The following is an 18,295-nucleotide window of genomic DNA, read 5'->3' on the forward strand; positions in this document are numbered from 1 at the left end:
CAACACTTCTCTCTCTCGACAGACACCTCGCTCGCCAACATTTTTCAGAGGTCGTTCCACCGCCTTCACAAAGCTCTCGAACTACCAGCGTCTTCATCGCTCGCCCATCCACGAACATCTCCGCCGCACGCGCACGATAGTCGAGAATGGCGCAGCCAGCAGCGCAGGGCTTCTACGAGCTTTACAGAGGCACATCGTATGCTCGCTGCTTTCAACGGCATGCCTTGAACATGTGCTAATACAGTATCCCTCAGCATCGGTCTCGCGCTGGCGGATACGCTCGATGATCTGATCAGCAGCCGTCGCATCGAGCCGCAGCTTGCGATGCGCATCATGGCCAACTTCGATCAGCATATTGCTTCGGTGCTTGGGGAGAAGGTTAAGGCGAGGATGAATTTCAAGGTAGGTGGTGATGCGAGTAGGAAGTTCTGCTCGGCAAAGGGCGCAGAGTACGAAAGATTTGAGCGATAGCTGACCTGTCACTCTGTCAGGGCCACTTGGACGTCTACCGATTCTGCGACGAAGTCTGGACATTTGTGATCAAAGACGTCAAGTTCAAGATGGATAACAACACACAACAATTGGATGCGGAGAAGGTCAAGATCGTGGCTTGCCAGACGAAGGAAAAGGCGACGTAGAACGAAGTTCGTCCAACGATGGTGAAAGCCGAAGCGAAGGTCGAGGATCGGAGTGAGGACTACCTAGTCCCGATCAATCCGACGAAGGAGCGCAGAAGGCGAGTCAAGCGCGAGCAAATGGAGTACAAGGGGTTTTGAGAGAGGACGACTACGATACCCACGAGAACCGCGAAGACCGGCATGATGATGCGCCTTGGGCCCTGATGCCACGCTGCAAGACTGGTCCTCTCCATGTTGCTGGACCCGATGTGTCTGCACTTAAGGCCTCGAGCGCTATAGTCAAGCGCCAGGAGTAGCCTAACGATATCCATATGCTTTGAAATGGCAGCATGGATTACCTGAAAGTTCAAGTCGAACTGCACTACGATGGAAAGCGTTGAAATATGCTTGTAGCAAATAGATAAGACTATAAAGATTCTTCTCGCCTTCAAGCAAGCAAATCTTTGTCTCCGGTTCTTCCTTCGTGATGTGATGCTGTATCGATTCGCCTTGGCCCTTCTTGATCGCCATAGTACACCCGCCAAGCCTTCGACCTCAACCTCCTGATTCACGTTCGTCGACCATCTCCATCAACCACAATCACACGTCTTGCACATCACGATGTCTTCAAAACCAAAGCCACAATGGCTCTTCTACGCCATCGCATCCGGTGGTTGCGCAGCACTCAATGGCGTCTTCGCCAAACTCACAACAACGCAATTGACTACGACATGGGCAACCGGAATCTCGCATCTCTTCGGCTTGAAAGAAGCAAGTGTCGTTGTAGAAGGTCTTGTTCGAGGCGTAAGTCTAGAGTCTACATGCACTGATTACTTCCGGTATCTGCTTTATGCTAATTTGTCGTCTAGTTCTTCTTCCTCATGAATCTCGCCTTCAACGCGGTCATGTGGGGACTCTTTACACGCGCTCTGACCCTCGCCACAAGCACGGTCCGAGTCAGCGTGATTAACACAAGTGCAAACTTCATGTTGACCGCTGTATTGGGAGCGATGATCTTTCGCGAGGAATTGCCAGGTCAGTGCTTGAATTATGAACCGTCTCGAAGACGCATGCTAAGGCAATACTACAGGACTATGGTGGCTCGGCGCAGCACTGCTCGTCACAGGATCCGTCATCATCGGACGGAGAGAGGAAGGCAAAGAAGTCGGTGCAGCTGGAACGGCTGGTGCAGAGCCTAGTGTTCTGGCCAACGATGGGGATACGGACTACACGGATGAGCCAGATGCTCCGCCGCCCAGTGTGGGTAGAGACCTTTCGAATGGGAGACGGCAAGGAGCTTACGACGAGAGTAGCAACGACTTCGAGTTGATGGGTCCCAAGGCGGGTCAGCTCGGCGAAGACGAGGTAAATAGGTAAGCGACTACGACTATAGAAGAATGTAAAGGTCGCGAGAGCACTAGCGAATGATATGTCCTGACCTTATCCCCTCATGGACAACTTCGACAGTCCGGCCTCAAACTCCGCAACAAGCCGATCAACTTGAGCATCCTAGTCCAAGAAGTTGATCAAGGTCTCGAGCATCTCACGAGTATCCTCGTCCTCTGCACTGCCACCCTCGAGCCCTGCTCGCTGCTCTTCAAGCGAGGCTTGAATGGCGTCCAATTCCTGTTCGTTGCCTGAGACGTTGAGAATCCTGGCCTTCACGGCAGGCTCCTCGGCGACCAGCCAGGCGAGTATAACACCTATCGTCTGCAAGCAGAACAATCCTCCATCCAGCCGCAGCGAGAACCACTCATCTGCTCTCTCCTCGATCTCATCTTCGGACAACGTCGCTCGCTCCCGCGCAATCTCTTTGTCCACAGACGCAACTTTCCGACCATAATCTTTCCGCAGTTGTACCAGCTTTGAGACTGTGGCGTAGTCCTTTTCCCTGAACTTTGCCAGCGTCCGAATGCGCTCCGACGACGGGCCAGGGAGCAATCGTAACAGCGCCGCGAAGATGCCCAGCAAGTGCTCGGTGTTCGCACTGTCGGCTTTCTTCATGAATATGCTGAAGAGAGTCTTCAGTCCAGCCGCGTCGACCACTTTTAGACAGACACTGGCTGCGGCTTCGCCATGTCCGCCAACCGCATGATCCAGCACTCGCAATGCGCGATGTGAGATGTTCTTCGTGCCCTCCTTGAGCATGATCAAGCAAAGCTCCACACCTTCTGCGTCCACAAACTTGGTCTTTCCTTCAGGCTCGTCGACCACGCATGTCAGAGCGTCGAACAGATTCTCAGACCATTCTTCTTCGTGGGAGTCCTTTGCAGGATCGCGTTTTCGATATGTGGCCAGTAGTTGCAGGAAGAGGTCCACGCCGTCGAGGTCTTCTGCCAGCTTCCGTCGAAGGGCAGGTGATGACTGCAACAAAACCTGCAGCACTTCCGCTGCATACTGCTTGTTCTGTCCTGTCGGCTTCTCTGCACGTTTCGCCCGGTTACAGAGCCACAACAGCACTTTCTCCTGGCCCATCTGCTCTGCCACGGCCGGTTGACTCGCGAGATTCTCCATAACCGACAAGCTGTGATACACCCCACTTCGATCACTCTCGTTCTGCTCGTCCAGCCTTGCCAAATTGCTCATAAGCAACTCCATCAAGTCGGAATCCAGCAACGCCTTTGTGACTGCGCTCCACTGTTCAGGTCCGGCCTCGACATCCTCATCCAATAGCTCCGCAATGATCTCAATCGCGCCAATCGCGATGTCCGTATTCTCATGCGCCAATAAACCCACCAAATTCGGTACGGAGCTTGACTCTGCAAACTCTTCGTACAGCTCCGGGTGTTCGCTCAGCAAACTCCAGCTCTTGACCTCCGCATCCAGATCCGCTTCTGAGTCCATAAACTTCGCCGGATCACCCTCGTACCTCGCGCGCAGCTCCGCATTCTTGTTCACTTTCTTCTCAAAGCTCGTTGCGAGTCGCCGTAACCATGCCGAGTCAATAACCTCTTCCTTGTAACCTTCCTCGTCTTGATCGTCGAGGTAATCCAATGCCTCTTCTGCATCTTTCGTCACACCACTGCCGAAGAAGCGGCCGTCTTCGTCGTCGCCATCGTCATCAGGAGGAAGCTCTGGCCCAGCTTCTAGATCTTCATCTTCGTCTGCATCCTCAACTGTCGCGCCGTTGGTAGATGTGCCATTTGGTGATGAGGAGCTTGATAGCTTCGTGGCTTTGTATGCAGCTTGTGCGTCGGGGGTCTCGAATTTGCGCTTGTTGGAGGATGATGGCAGACCAGGCTTTTTGAATAGATCGTCTACGCTAGTCATGTTGTTGAAAGTTCAGGTGGGTAATGGAGTGTTTTCAACGATGTTTGAATGCTTTCCAGAGCTGCAGCTTGAAAGGAAACTGCTGACGTAAGATGCGATCTTCAGCAACTTCGTGCTTGCCGGCTCACTCCACCATCTCACAACCACACACGCACCATTTTATCCTCTTTCAGCCATCCCCGATGGACATCCAAATTACTGCCCGAATCGGCTGCTTCAGCGGCAAAGCTGAAGCTGGTCTACAATGGACTCCAGCAAAGAGCCGGCAGATAAAGGCGGCCTCACAAGACGAGGCCATGCGTTCTGTCATGTGTATTCCATACGCTACCTTCTTCGTTCAATGGATCAACATCGCCAGCGAACTCGGCTTTGAGTTGGACCATTGAACTCTGAAATGTCTTCGGATGCGCATTTTTGGGTTTGCTCCGAAGAGTGAAGGCTAGTTTGACTACCGTCTTTGTCATCAGTCGCGCTTCTGTGTTCTAGCGGTCGGCATTCAACATCGCAACCGTGGCATTGATGAGGCACACGAAGTCAAATTTAGGCTTCTAAGAATGTCAGAAGACCGATGTCCACGGATCGCACGCTCACACTTCCGAATCCTGTATCGCCCGCTCTCACTTGGACGAAGCAGTGCGCACGATACCATACGCACTTCTTGTCTCCCTTCCTGCAAGGTGTCCATGAATACACCCCAGGTTCCCGGAGTCGTTATTCGGTCCGTTGTTATATCCGTCCTTGTCAGATATGTATGCTGGTTGCTGGCAACACAATACCGAAGCTGCCGGTCCCGACAAGGACAAGGGATCGCGCATTCGTACTGATCAGCATCATCACCTTGCACCAATTTCGACTTTGAATGTCTCGCTTGCGAGGCTTTTCTTCGGTATGCTGCATGCAGTCGCACGGGCCGTTCACTCAATGGGAGCACAGACTGTGCTAAATACACTGACGACCGAGAGAAAATAAACTATTGCATGCTTTGAACGGTGCAAGAATCCTTCCCACTAGAATTATCAATATCTGCGGAACAACTTGCCTCGACAGCGATGCTCGCAACAAACGTCCCAATTCGGAGTGCGCCAAAGTCTCAGCCTAGCTGCGCTTCTTAGCAAGGTTTAGAAGAACTTCGGTTCGCGACGGCACCGTGCGTGCCTCGGCCAGAGACCATATTTCGCGCGACCTCCTTTTCCGGTCTGGTCTGTGATCCAGACCACCATCGGCTCCGCCGGAAACAGGTTTAAGAGCCGCCCATTTTACGTTTCTCGTGGCTGTCGAATGCCCGACTTTGGCGATCGATTATCGAAGAACTACAGCGTATGGGATCTGCAAAATACATGAGCAGAGTATCCTATTTTCCGAGGAAGCGCCTGAGCTGTACATGCACGACCCATGCAGCTTTCCAGGTTTTTGTGAGCTCCATTTGAGGAAAGTGGAACTGAACCCGGACGTTTGACCGGGGCCGCCGCCGTGACAGGTGACGGTCACAAGGGCAAATCTTCCACGGAGTGATTGCCGTCTTTCCCATTCGCTCATCCTCGAACGATGAGCATAACCATGAGCCATCCGATGCGGTTTCGCCATACAGAATTTTCTGCTCCTGCTTCACTGTCGCATCATGATGAACATGAACATCCCGCAACGCAAAGCTTGGAGAAGCTCAGCCGGGCAGCATGACTCGATCAGCTGAGAGAAGCGGGGAAGAACTTCTCGATTCTGCATGCGCAGCGTCGGGGGTACTTCTTTACCTGTCGAGACGTTATTCCAAATGGAGACAAAGCACGTTTCGATTGGCTCGAGGATCCTTCTTGGTGCCACATGGTCCGTGAACCGCTGCTCTGATGATGAAACAATCAGGTGATGAGCAGCACACCACTGTGCCGTCCCATTCGACTCTGATCTATGCGATCACGCGAAGACAGGACAGCGGTCACTCAAGATGTCTCGTCGTGCTTGCGCTTGCATGCGAAGCACTAGGTAGATGAGATTTCGTGAGCAACGGCGCGGAAAAGCCAACCTCGGACTTGGCGGCGATGGAGGGGTCTCGCAGCCGCGACTGTTTGTACCGATCCGGCAAGTGCAAGTCTCACACAGAGAGAAATTTAGCTTTCTGGGAGGACGACGCTGTCGACTCTCGTTTGGAGTTGCGTGCGCGCCTGCAAGCGTGTCTCGTTCCGAGTCTTCTGCCCATGACAACCGAACGGCAAGCAGCTGTCGATCGGTGGAAGTCGCAGAAGCGGATTGCGTAGCAAGTGAATGACATGATCGATGCGATACGAGTCGCAATCACTGCTGCGGGTAGCCAGCGTACTGTGATGGCGACACGATGCCACTCTGACGGCACGCGACGGGCGAAATGGCTGAGATCAACGCTCCTATCGAGTCGCATCAGTCTCCGTGTGCATCTCGACAGAATCCCACAGTCCACTGTGTATGCCTTTTAATTACCTTCCCAAATGGTGGCTTCCTGAATTGGATTTGGAAAACGCCCCATTGGGCCCAACTCCGCGTGGGCTTGGTCGTAAGTAAAGTCTACAATGTACTAGTTGGGTCGGGCTGGGGCCAATTGGTCCCGGTACACCGCACGATAATTGATCTAGAGGAGACCGCTGGCTCTCCCGCAGCCACTAAAATTCATGGATGTTCGCCCGCTCGCGCCCGTTGGTCGTAACTTCATCATCTGACCCGAAAAGAGTCCTGTCCTGTCCACTCCTTTCGTTCGGTGCCCTCTGCCTGCTCTTCGCAAACCGCCTCTTTCATTAAAGCCCTCCCCGCATCGTCGCCGCGCGTAGTCTTCGACTCGACCATCGCTTTTTCACGAACACAGCCCATATTCTTACGACCGACACGGCATGCGTGGAGCGGACGGACTCGCCGGGACATCAATGCGGTAATCATCATGGAAGCCATCCTGTTCTACGGTGACGGCGGCCATCGCGACGAGGCCACTCGCCGACAGGTGCGCTCCGTGGCCGCGCAGTACAGCCATCGCATAGGACCCCGCAAACGCAAAGCAGCAGTCAAACCACCTACCAAGGCCGAAGAGCAACAGGCGCAGCAGTTACAGCAGCAGCAGCAGCAGGACGACAAATACAAGAAGATCGCATCGGTACCGCCGGCTGCTGGCGATGCTTCTGGCAGCAGGGTCGGTGCTGCAGGGCCGTCGCAACCACCTACATACTATCCCAATCACCCTCCACCACAACCTCTGGCTTTCGTCGCACAACATCCTTCACATGACGCAGCACCACCGGACTCAGGACCGCCGGGCGTGGCAGGCGCAAGACCTCTTCCTAACGTGAGATGGCAACCGCACTGGCAACCTGCGCCGTATGCGCCTGGAGGTCCAGAAGGCTTGGAGCGTCCGGTCAGTGAAGGCCATCCACAGCGGCACAACGGAACCTACCCACCACAATACCCTCATCCACCGCAGTACCATCCGCAACACGATCCTTACCAACAACACCATCAACAACAACATCACTACCAGTACCCGCAACCGCAACCACAACCACAATCACAAGAACAGCAGAGACCTGAGTCAAGTCGAGCGCTTCACACGCCACAAGCCGCTCCAGCTTCTTACTTCGACTACAACGCACCCCGACCACAAAGTCAATCAACGACTTCGTCCTCCGCCATCCGACTGCCCGAGTACTCATGGACCGAATACCCACGCTACAGCCCACACTCCGAGTCCTTCGGCTCCATGACACCAAGTCCAGAGCGACCCAAACCGAACGACCGCCGTTCCGCCGACTTCCCACGTCCATCTCTCCCCATGCCGATTCTCACGCGCCCCGAACCACCGCGCACGACGCCAATCAGTGGTGAACCGCCGCCACCGTCGCCTACAGCAGCCGAAGGACTCGATGTCTTCCTGACAGGACGAAAGAGGCCGACTTCACGTCCCGAGCAACGAGGAACAGGCAAGGAGCGGGAAGTGGAGAATACGTTGACGCCGTTGGGACAAGCGCCGCAGGGCGATATGAGGATGCAAGTGAGCAGGATGGCTTCGAGCGCGGAACTTCCGCCGCTTGCGATGCCGCCGAGGGATGTGCGGCAGGACAGTAGTCTTGCGAGGACACCGGGTTGATGGATGGTCGATCACTGAACATATGCAATGGCGTCGGAGGGCGTTCTAATTCTTCACAGACCGCATGGACAGGATATGTCGATGAATCGGAGTTACGGGAGCGAACATGCGCTTTACATATATACGAAGTCACGCGCAAGCACTGGCGTTTATGGGGATTTGAACAATGAATGGGATGGGACGATTTGTTCTTTTGGAAGGGCGTTCTTTTTTGCGAATACGGACAAGGCTAAAGATTACCAATATTGTCAAATTGAGAGTACGCGCTATTAACACCTGATTGACCTTTGAGTTTGCATCGCCAGCGTGAGGAGTGTGTTGCTTGCTGGGCTCCGAGCTGGGCTGAGCTGGATGGTAGTGATCGAACAGATGCGCAAAGAACCCGCACAAGTCCGCTCTCACTCCATCGTGTGAAGACTGCATGCAATGACGGATCTGTGAGGAGTGCTGTACGTCGCAAATTGCTGAACAAGGTCAAGCGTGGGAGATCTCGAGACCGGGAGACAATCGCGCATAGTGACGCAGCATTTCCCTTTTCATACCATTGCTACAAGTTCGGCTGTGGTAGGACCGTCATCGCAGCATTTTCCTTTTCGTACCATTGCTATGAATTTGGTTCTGGTGGAGACCGTCTTTGCTCGTCCCGGTTCGATGATCACATGGGCGGAATTCGTACCGACTCGAGTTGCTTTGGTCGAGATGGGGGATAATTTTGAAGCTGTAAAGAGTTCGGCTGTTTGAGCGAAGCTTTCTTTGCTCTTTCCGGCGTTTCAGAGTCGTGGATTCCGCTGGTCCTAGCATTCGTGTGGCTGTTCGACTTCTGACTTCGTGCTATCTACAGCTTTGCCCTAGCGGTAGCACCATAGTGGTGAAGCGTAGAGAACGAAAAGCTCGTGCCCCTTGACTCTGTTTGGACATGCCGGGGAGCATGTGGCATGAACTAGGTGAGACGATTTGAATGCTCCAGTCTGTTCCTCTTCCTTTGTGCCGATCGAATGGTTGGCCGTAAGCATGCTAATTGCTTGGAGCATCGACAAAAGACTAGTGACGTCCGCATTGCAGCAGATTCCGTGAGTCGGGATCGCACTCCCTGAAACCTGATCATTGGACATTTCGCAGCGCTTAGGACATGCGCGGAGATTCTGTCCAGCAAGTGCGTGGATGTCAGCGCCTCCCCGCTGGAATGAGTGGTGACAAAGTGAGCGATGGGAACGTGGCTTCGATCCTCTGAGGGAGGGAGACAGAAGTCGTATTGCATCCGCGATCGATCGAACAGTAGGAGATCTTCCTCGGGAATATGTTATCCTCCGTGTCTGCGCTGTCGACATGGAGTTCCTTTGAGGTCGTCCAATAGATTCGAGCACACGCGCAGTCTGGTATCGCAGCATGCGACCACAGCACAGCAAGCGCCAGTGCTGGTGAAGTCTTTCGGCGGCCGTGGCCCCACGCGAAGGAGGATCTCGATGTGCCTGGAGCAAATGGTCTCTGTGGTACCGGCAAAAAGCATGCGCAATAGCTCCGCCATCCAAACCAAAAGGGGCTCGAACTCGGGAACGAAAAAGACCAAAAAAAAAAGGGCAGCTACAGACTTTTCGTGGCTGGTCCAGGGCTTTACGAACAGTACAACAAGTGTTCAAGGTCGGCGCTCTTAACGTAATTCCACAGGAACATTGTTGGTCCCCCCTGGGGCCTTACTTGCTATCTGTGGTCTAAACCATTTGGAGTATTCACACACAGCTAGCTGCTGATTGGTCGCCAGAAATTCTCCTTTATAAAGGTCAACCACAAGCTGGCGCCGAAGTTCTGCCTTGGCAACGCAGGAGCGGGATGTCCGGGCGGTCGGCGGGGTCGGAGGCTTCGTGCGCGGTGTCGTCGTCGTCGCTGTGGACTGAACTTCAACACCGCTGCGGCGCATTGCTTGTATCCTGCGGCAGGAGACCGATGTCGCAAGGAGCATTCCCCGTGGCATATGACATTGCTGGAGCAGACGACATGTCAGAAGCGCCGCGCCTCCGTCCATAGGACTGGGCTCATCCTATCTCGTCCGGACCTCGGATCAGCAACAATGCCAGACATGCATACTTACCGCCAGCAACAGCAGCTCTGGCCTCTAGGACCAAGCAAATCTTTGCGGACTCTCAAGAACTCCACGCTCATCAGTACATCGGGAATCGGGAACCAATGGTCTGTCTCCTCTGGTCCGCAATCTTCTCCAACGCCGACGTCTTCCTCAAGTATGTTGCCATAAACTTCCGCCAGTCCAGCTGAAGGAGCTCATCTCTTTCCTTCCAATCAAGCTTGTCGTATCTTCCTGTGGTCGTATCGCTGCTCGGACAGACACAATCCTGCCATGCTCGGCCTTGCATGTTCACCAGGAATTGCGGCGGCAGAGTGACTCGCAGCATGAGCGGATCCCGGGCAGCCACTGGTTCAGCACGCCCTTTCCATCTAGCAAGTGCCCTCTGCTTCCGCACCTCAGGATCGGATCTGATGACAGTATACTGGGCAACCTCGGTTCCATCGTCTTCCCACTGCGTGACCTGGCGGAAGCCGAACACGAGCTGTACATCTCCGCCTGGTCGCAAGGGATATTCACTCTCGAGTAGTACATTCAGGCTTATCTGGAAGTCGGGAAGAATCTCATTGCGGAAGATGTCGTCGGCGCAGGACCTGGAGCGGCGATCTACGAGTCGGACGGTTCGGAAGAGTGATTGTGAGTCGACATGCCGCAGGATCGAAAGCCAGATCTCAGTGGGTAGGTCATAGGATGATACTGTCATTTCAAGCAGCGATCGAGCAGTGTAGAGATTGATATTGTGAACCGGAACAGCGCAAGTGTGAGAGTGAGAGCAGAGGTGAAGTTCACTTGCATGGTCCGTGCATTTTTGTGCCCTATCCGGATCCCACTTTCTCGAGGAAGTCAACTCTCCAAGGAACACAACATCGCAGGATGCGGTCTTCGTGAACCTGCCTGCAAGCAAGGTGCACCTTCCACAGCATACTCACTGCATTACTTGGATGTTACCGAGAAAACTGTCAGTGGCCCGAACACTCTCTGATGAGCATTCAGGGCGGCACCTAGATCTGCCGAATGGAAGCCTACATGTTTTATACATTGCGAAAGTCCCACATTCTAGTGTGTGACATTCTCGTCCTCGCTCGAAATCATGCGATCCAGTGATTCTGATCCGGAGCATGAGTGCATTCTTCTGATCGTACATTGCTTTTACCAACCTCGAGAAGAGCCATGTGAAAGAACCCCACATCCACATTCGATCACCCCGCCCTTTCCCTCGTCATTCTTTTAGACCGAATCCAATCCTTGCTGCTTGCAATTGTTCTTCAAGACTGCATCGAGATCAAGAAGTCCGCCGTTGCACCTCATCATGGCGCCCTCCAAAGAGTACGTGAAACCTCTCACATGAAGCCTTGCACTGCTCACAGAACTGATGAGCAGGTCCGCAGTCTTCCCGCGATCAGAGCCTGTCTATTCGACATGGACGGCCTCCTCATCGACAGCGAAGACAAGTACACGATCTGCACAAACGAGGTGCTGAAGAGATACGGGAAGCCTGAATTGCCATGGCATATCAAGGCACAGATGCAAGGCAGACCAGGACCCTCAGTACGTTTGCGCAGCACACTCGATCGAAGCCAATGCTCATGAAACTGTACGCATAGGCTGGAAAGATCTTTCAGGACTGGGCACAGCTGCCTGTTCAGCGTGAAGAATACATGGCTCAAGTCAACGAATCGCAACGCAAACACTTCCCGACCTGCAAACCTTTGCCCGGTGTACCAGAGTTACTCTCAACGCTGGCGAGAAGAACCGACCCACCAGTATCGATCGCACTAGCAACGAGCTCGCACAAAGGCAATTTCGAGTTGAAGACGGGACACATGGCGGAGCTATTCGACGTATTCGAGCAGGAGCATCGCGTGCTGGGCGACGATGAGCGGATACCTGCTGGCCGAGGCAAGCCTGCGCCGGATATCTACCTGTTGGCATTGGAGACTATCAACGCGAGGCTGAGACGGGAGGGCAAGAAGGAGATTGCGCCGGCGGAGTGTCTTGTGTTCGAGGATAGTGTACCCGGCGTGGAGAGTGGACGGAGAGCTGGCATGCAAGTTGTTTGGTGTCCTCATCCGGGCTTGCTGAACGAGTATAAGGGTCGGGAGGAGGAAGTTCTGGCTGGTCTGACTGGGGAGATGAAAGAATCAGGGGAGAAGATGCCAGCGCCAGGAGCAATTGGAGATGGGTGGGCGAGGCTGTACTCCTCCTTGGAGGGATTCCCGTACGCGGACTATGGACTGCAAGTCAAGGATGGTGAGAAGTTGTGAGGGGATTCAATGCTCTGGAGTGTATATATCCATGCAGTATCCAGTACATATCGATGTGTTGCAGAAGTTCCAGCAATAGTTATTCCTCCAAATGCCCCTGTGCGAAGAATGAAAGGGAGAAACCTCACCCAATAGAATTCGACGTCATAAGTCAGCATCTGTGGAAGGCTCGGCGAAGAAGCGAATCGCGTGGAGAGCTTCCGCTTCGCCTTGTACCAACACATCTTTCTCTGCCATCTTTCCTGCGCGTGAACTATTGTCTTACTCTCCACTCCACCTGCAACAGCACTCGGCGATGATATAGGATAGTCGACCTCACCTCCTCCAATCCCTACCTACACCTATCCCGACGCCGGTGTCCTCTCGAGAGCTCCACGTCCCCCTCTCTGCCGATTACTGCGAAAACTACCTCCCACAGCGACCGCGACGATATCCTGAACTCTATACTACACCTCCCCAAGCGGCAACCATCGATTCTTTGCGATAGTCTCGCTAAAACAATACGACGTGCAGCCACCATCACCCCAGTCGGGCACTCTTCCGGATACCCGCAATGAAGGCGAGCTAGCACCATTGCCTTTGCGATTGGCGGCTATGGATGGTGAAAGCCAGGCTCAGAGGGATGCGAGGCTGAGCCAGTTATGGCGGAAGCTGGACACCCGGAAAAATGGCACGCTGGACTATGCTGATTTGAAGAGAGGGTTGGATGGGATGAACCATCGTGAGTGACGAAGAAGAATCGTTTCAACATGGATACAAGTGTAGTGCTGATACAAATCACAACAGCTTTGAAGGATGCCGACGCTCTGATCAAGGACATGCTGCGCGCCTGTGACATCGATCACGACGGCCACATCACTTTTGAGGAATTCAGCCGATTCTGTACACAGACGGAGAAGGAGCTCTGGCAATTGTTCCAGTCGATCGATCGCGACCATAGTGGGAAGCTGGACAAGGCTGAACTGTCAATGGCATTCGAGCGAGCTGGTGTGGCTGTATCGAACGCAAGGCTGGACCGCTTCTTCAACTACATTGACAAGGATCGTGATGGCACCATTGACTTCAGCGAATGGCGCGGTAGGCAGAACCCACACTTCGTCGAGGACTTTGAGGACTTGCTTGCGGCAAGGACATTGGCTGATTTGATTTTCTTGCAGATTTCCTCCTTTTCATACCCACCAACTCCCCTGGCCTCAAGGCCGTCTTCTCTTACTACCAATCCACTTCGAAACTCACATCCGAAGGAGACGTACAATTGAGCGACGAGGCAATTCAAGGGTTAGGTACGATTCTACATTTCCTCAACAACGCGCTGTTCGGCGCCATCACCCAGCTCGTCAAGCCACCCGGAGCCGCAACGACCACGTCCAACGGACCGGTCCCTATGTGGGACGGAAGTCAGAACAAGCCACAATTACATATTCCCGACGAAGACGACGACAACGCGATCGGAGACGACCCATACATTCCACTGAAGCCCGCCCGCCGGAAAAGGGATGAGTCTGGGGAATTGGCGCCGGACGGACAGCAGCTGCAGCAGGGCAAAGCCAAGAAGGAGGTAAAGCTAATGGATTTCGTGCCGCATATAGGCTACTTCCTCGCTGGAGGCCTGAGTGGTATCACCTCCAGAACCGCGACCGCGCCTCTCGACAGGCTTAAGGTGTATTTGATCGCACAGACCGGGCCTGCAGATGAGGCTGTAAAAGCGGTGAAGCATGGGAATGCAACGGCGGCAGCAAAACATGGTGCCAGGACGTTGTGGATTGCTTGCAAAGATCTGTGGGCAGCAGGCGGCATGCGCAGTCTGTTCGCTGGTGAGTCGTGGAAAGACGCACTCCTGTTGTCAAGTACTAAATCAGGTTTCCAGGAAATGGCCTCAATGTCATCAAAGTCATGCCAGAATCATCGGTCAAATTCGGCGCGTACGAGGTCAGTCTAGCGTTTCGTTGCTCGACATGCGCATCTTTCTGACATTCTCCTCCCAGGCTTCAAAACGAGCAATCGCGAATCTAGAAGGCCACGGCGATCCGAAGCGCATCGCTTCTGCTTCCATGTTTGCAGCAGGAGGAACAGCCGGCATGATAGCACAAGCGGCCGTCTATCCTCTCGACACGCTCAAATTCCAAATGCAGTGCGAAACCGTCGCGGGCGGCGAGCACGGCAACAGACTCATCTTCTCCACCGCCCGCAAGCTCTGGAACAAAGGCGGCATCCAAGCCTTCTATCGCGGTCTGCCTATGGGGCTGATCGGCATGTTTCCCTACGCGGCTATCGATCTTAGTGTGTTCGAGACGCTGAAGAAGAAGCTGATCGCGCGGAATCGCCGCTTGCATCCGAATGTCAAGCACGATGAAGATGCGTTGCCGGGCAACTTTTACCTGGCGCTCATGGGCGGTTTCAGTGGAGCTATTGGCGCCAGTGCGGTCTATCCCATCAATCTGCTGCGTACGAGGTTGCAGAGTCAGGGGACCGTTGGACATCCGAGGACGTATACCGGCATTGGAGATGTTACGAGGCAGACTTTGAAAGGAGAGGGTGTGAGAGGACTGTTCAAGGGGTTGACTCCGAACTTGTTCAAGGTCGTGCCGGCGGTGTCAATCGTGAGTAATCTGAAAGTGCGAGATGGAGTCGAACATTTGCTAACAGTTTCGACTAGACTTATGTCGTCTACGAGAACACCAAGAAGGCGTTGCATTTGCAGTGAGCATACTGCGTGGAGAGACTGTTAGCCTACACAAGCTCGAAGACGCATCAAGTCTTCCAGTCGGGCATTTGGAGAGAGGTGCGGCCAGGTCAGTCGCATTGAATCAATAGCGGCTGTAGAGGAACGGAAGAGGCGGAGGAATTCTGCATTTTGGATCTGAGAGCGCAAGGCAGCGTGTGAACAGTCACACAGGATGCACATCCGCAGCGGGACAGAGCACACCTGTGATAGATACCCTTTCGAATGCCAAAACTTCATCTTTACGGCGACTGCATCGTGAATCTCGGGTCGAGCTGCATTAAAACTCACAAAACTTTTTCGTCAATTTCTATTCGTACTCGCCGACTATCGGCTGCTGTGACAACTGAGGTTCTGCAAGTCGTTGGTCTCGTCACTGTCCATGCCCCTTCGTCACTCCGAGGTCGACTAGTACTGGTTGTATCCTTGGTGTCCGTAGCCTTGCTGTCCGTAACCCTGCTGGTTCTGATCATACCCACCGCCGTATCCGCCCGCGCTGCCCTGCTGGTAGCCACCCTGCTGATATCCGCCTTGCTGCTGGTCATCACCGCCATAGCCTTGCTGAGGCGGCGGCTGCTGCTGTTGTGGCTGCCAAGGAGCCTCATAGCCCTGCTGATACGTAGCTGGGTACGTCGCGTTGCCAGCATCGTATTGCGCCACAGGTTTCTGCTGCGGGTACGCACCCTCAGCATCCAGAGGACCCAATTCTCTTCGGCTAGCCAACATGTCAAATACGCCGCCTTTGGTCGCGCTGTGGCTACCTGTCCCTGTACCGAAGTTCACACCGTGCTGTTGGGCAAGGTGCTGCACGCCGGACAGACTGGACTGGATGTTGGCCACTTGATGATTCTTGCCCGCCTTGACGCTCTCGGAGGATAGGATGTCGTTCAATTTCGAGCCGCGATCGGGCCGCTTTTGCACCCATGCTTCGACAACGTTGAACATTTTGCGGTGGATCTCGACGTTTTGGTCGCGCGCGGCGGGATGGTGGAAGACTCGGCCAATGTCGTCGAGGATCTCGCTCTCCGGTACTTCTGGGTGCTCCCAGCCGTAGATGACGCGAGGCGCGACGTATTGTAAAATCTCGGCGGCGAGTTGACCGGCGGGACCGTTGAGGACGTTGCTGAAGTGGTCTTTTGAGAGCATACTGTGGGTAGGATCGGAAGACGTGGGGTCTGTCCATACCAAGAATTGCTGATTTGCCGAGGAATCGATGACTACGCCGGAACCCTGCTTGAGGGCATTGGAAGCGGAGGCGATAATAGGCTTGATGAAGGGAGCGAGCAAACCCATGACGAACAGAGTAACCTTTTCGGTGATGGTGTCAATCATCTTCTCAAGACCAGGGATTTTGGAGATGATCGCTGATATCTGGCGGACGACCTTGTCGCGGAAGGAGAGGATGGGATAGATCTTAGCGATGACGGCAGCTGCGTCGATGGTCGGAGGCGCAGAGAACGTAGTCTGTCCGGGAGCCGCAGCACGAGAGCCGCTGTAGTCGTTGTCGTAGGAGTAGTCGTCCATCCCGCGGTTACCACCACCAGAACGCTCATTATCTGCGGCCTGGCGATCAGATGCGGCCTGCAAATCGACCGCCTCCTGGATCAAGGAGCCGGTGCCCGGAATCTTCGCCAGTAGTTCCGTCAGCGGGGATGCTGCAGAAGCTGGGTCTCCACCACTCCTCTTCGAAGTGGCTGAGGCCTGGCCAAGAGCTGCGTTGAGCTGATCGACTTCAGAGTCGTTCACTTCGGTAGAGATCATGGTATCGCTGGCTTCGCCGAGAACAGAGTGAAGGAAGTCTGAAGTAAGTATTAGCGATGGCTGCACAGGAAACGGTCTCGGGCGACGCTGCAGGCCTCGTCTCGGCCAAGAACTTACCGACACCTCCAAAGGTACCCGTCACCAGCGGGAAGACCTGTTTTCCACGGAGGTTGACCATGGACTGGGCGCCAACATGAGGAAAGACATTGTGCATGCCCATTTCGCGCAGGGCAAGCTCTGTATAGTTTGTGTGAGCGCCAAAATCCTCGACACAGTGGAGGCCCTGGCCGAGACATCGAAGAGCTTCGCAAAGGTCCTCCTCGCGCCCCTTCCGCGCGCCGCTCGTGTACTCTCTGCCAAAGTGAATGCTACGTGCAAAACTCCACTTGATGTAGCCGAGAGATGTTGCAATACCAAGATTTTCGTTCGCGATGTAGTTCTTCATCCCAGTGTTCGGATCGATTGCTAGCTCAATTGGCTGCACAGGTCCTCTAAGCCTTGGGTCAAGTTGTCGAGCATCGATATTATCCGCGTAATCCTTTGGGTTATCGATGTGTTCTTCGGGACGGTACACACCAAGGCGTTGAGCTGTAACTTCGAACTCTTCAGTGGCTACGATTCGTCAGCTGTTGCGTTCATATGAGCGATCATTTAGTATGCCCACCATATCCGAAGGACATAAAAGCCAAGATCCAGACTAGAACACGGATTGTGTCCGCTGGCACGCCTTTCAGTGTGCCGACATCTACCGCTTGCGAATAGTCACGCAGCCAATTGCCAAAATATGCACGTTTGACCATCATGCTTGTCCATTTGTGACCGCGGATGAAGGCGACGGTCGTGAGAAGATCTTCGATATCTCCATGGCGCCAGTTGTGCCCTTCTACGTTGGAGATCGAGGCGATGTTGCCTGCTCCGAACGCTGCCACTGGCGATGCGAAGAGCACAAGTCCGACCAGGCAGAACACTAGCAGAGTGGTGGATCCCATCGTCGAAAGTCGTCGCGCGGAGTTGTGAAAAACCGGTGAAGGCTGTCGTTGAAATGACAGTTGCTTCGAGACGCTGACTTATGTAGGACTCGTCTTGTCCGCAGTCGGTCGTGCAGGTCGTGGCCAGCTGAAGCGCTGAATCAGCTGTGTGGCTGAGCTGTTCAAGTGTTCGCTGTTTTGAGTCGGCTTTGGAGCAGTCCGTTCGAATGCTATCTCCAGCGGCAGACGATGGTACAGATTCGATGCTTCAGGGCGGCGAAGATGATAGCCAAGTTTGGATGCTCCAGTGTTGTCTGCTGTCCCTGCCGACAATCTAGCTATCAGAACTTCCGACGACAAATGTTGGTGAATGATTGAATCCACATGAAGTCATACCTGGCCCTTAGTAAGCCAGCATTACATAAGCAGTGGTGAGCCTGAGGCATGAAATGCTGTCCAAGCTGTCCTCGTCAACCAATACCGTCTTCTCCAATTACCTATCGATCGCACAGTTTTGTGT

General features: G+C 54.0%; 9 protein-coding genes across 9 annotated transcripts; 5 read left to right on the forward strand and 4 right to left on the reverse strand.

Moving 5' to 3' along the window:
• Positions 1-26: 26 nt before the first annotated feature.
• Positions 27-962, forward strand: MYCGRDRAFT_62604 (uncharacterized protein; the record flags this gene model as incomplete). The annotated part of the gene is made up of 3 exons (XM_003849435.1): positions 27-196; positions 255-402; positions 492-962. 3 exons carry the CDS (start codon positions 147-149, stop codon positions 636-638), a joined length of 345 nt encoding a protein of 114 aa, XP_003849483.1.
• Positions 963-1,238: 276 nt separating this feature from the next.
• Positions 1,239-1,994, forward strand: MYCGRDRAFT_75780 (uncharacterized protein; the record flags this gene model as incomplete). Its single annotated transcript, XM_003849436.1, has 3 exons — positions 1,239-1,421; positions 1,487-1,652; positions 1,708-1,994. The coding sequence occupies 3 exons, from the start codon at positions 1,239-1,241 to the stop codon at positions 1,992-1,994; spliced, it is 636 nt and encodes a 211-aa protein (XP_003849484.1).
• A 132-nt stretch (positions 1,995-2,126) lies between these two features.
• MYCGRDRAFT_87579 (uncharacterized protein) lies at positions 2,127-3,887 on the reverse strand (the record flags this gene model as incomplete). Its single annotated transcript, XM_003849587.1, has 1 exon — positions 2,127-3,887. One exon carries the CDS (start codon positions 3,885-3,887, stop codon positions 2,127-2,129), a length of 1,761 nt encoding a protein of 586 aa, XP_003849635.1.
• Positions 3,888-6,695: 2,808 nt separating this feature from the next.
• MYCGRDRAFT_110840 (uncharacterized protein) lies at positions 6,696-7,983 on the forward strand (the record flags this gene model as incomplete). Its single annotated transcript, XM_003849437.1, has 1 exon — positions 6,696-7,983. One exon carries the CDS (start codon positions 6,787-6,789, stop codon positions 7,981-7,983), a length of 1,197 nt encoding a protein of 398 aa, XP_003849485.1.
• Positions 7,984-10,088: 2,105 nt separating this feature from the next.
• Positions 10,089-10,763, reverse strand: MYCGRDRAFT_110841 (uncharacterized protein; the record flags this gene model as incomplete). The annotated part of the gene is made up of 1 exon (XM_003849586.1): positions 10,089-10,763. The coding sequence occupies one exon, from the start codon at positions 10,761-10,763 to the stop codon at positions 10,140-10,142; it is 624 nt and encodes a 207-aa protein (XP_003849634.1).
• Positions 10,764-11,175: 412 nt separating this feature from the next.
• On the forward strand, positions 11,176-12,324 carry MYCGRDRAFT_75784 (uncharacterized protein; the record flags this gene model as incomplete). The annotated part of the gene is made up of 3 exons (XM_003849438.1): positions 11,176-11,386; positions 11,449-11,608; positions 11,665-12,324. The coding sequence occupies 3 exons, from the start codon at positions 11,370-11,372 to the stop codon at positions 12,322-12,324; spliced, it is 837 nt and encodes a 278-aa protein (XP_003849486.1).
• Positions 12,325-12,562: 238 nt separating this feature from the next.
• On the forward strand, positions 12,563-15,028 carry MYCGRDRAFT_101279 (uncharacterized protein; the record flags this gene model as incomplete). The annotated part of the gene is made up of 7 exons (XM_003849439.1): positions 12,563-13,045; positions 13,111-13,401; positions 13,482-13,638; positions 13,723-14,138; positions 14,192-14,253; positions 14,310-14,924; positions 14,981-15,028. The coding sequence occupies 7 exons, from the start codon at positions 12,919-12,921 to the stop codon at positions 15,026-15,028; spliced, it is 1,716 nt and encodes a 571-aa protein (XP_003849487.1).
• Positions 15,029-15,382: 354 nt separating this feature from the next.
• MYCGRDRAFT_82188 (uncharacterized protein) lies at positions 15,383-15,908 on the reverse strand (the record flags this gene model as incomplete). The annotated part of the gene is made up of 1 exon (XM_003849585.1): positions 15,383-15,908. A coding segment is annotated over one exon (158 nt), but the record flags the coding sequence as incomplete, so codon positions are not given.
• MgHetC (HET-C domain-containing protein) lies at positions 15,890-18,127 on the reverse strand (the record flags this gene model as incomplete). The annotated part of the gene is made up of 3 exons (XM_003849584.1): positions 15,890-16,845; positions 16,925-17,419; positions 17,472-18,127. Coding segments are annotated over 3 exons (1,776 nt in total), but the record flags the coding sequence as incomplete, so codon positions are not given.
• Positions 18,128-18,295: the final 168 nt, after the last annotated feature.

Source organism: Zymoseptoria tritici, chromosome 9, assembly GCF_000219625.1.
Source record: "Zymoseptoria tritici IPO323 chromosome 9, whole genome shotgun sequence".
NCBI lineage: Eukaryota > Fungi > Ascomycota > Dothideomycetes > Mycosphaerellales > Mycosphaerellaceae > Zymoseptoria > Zymoseptoria tritici.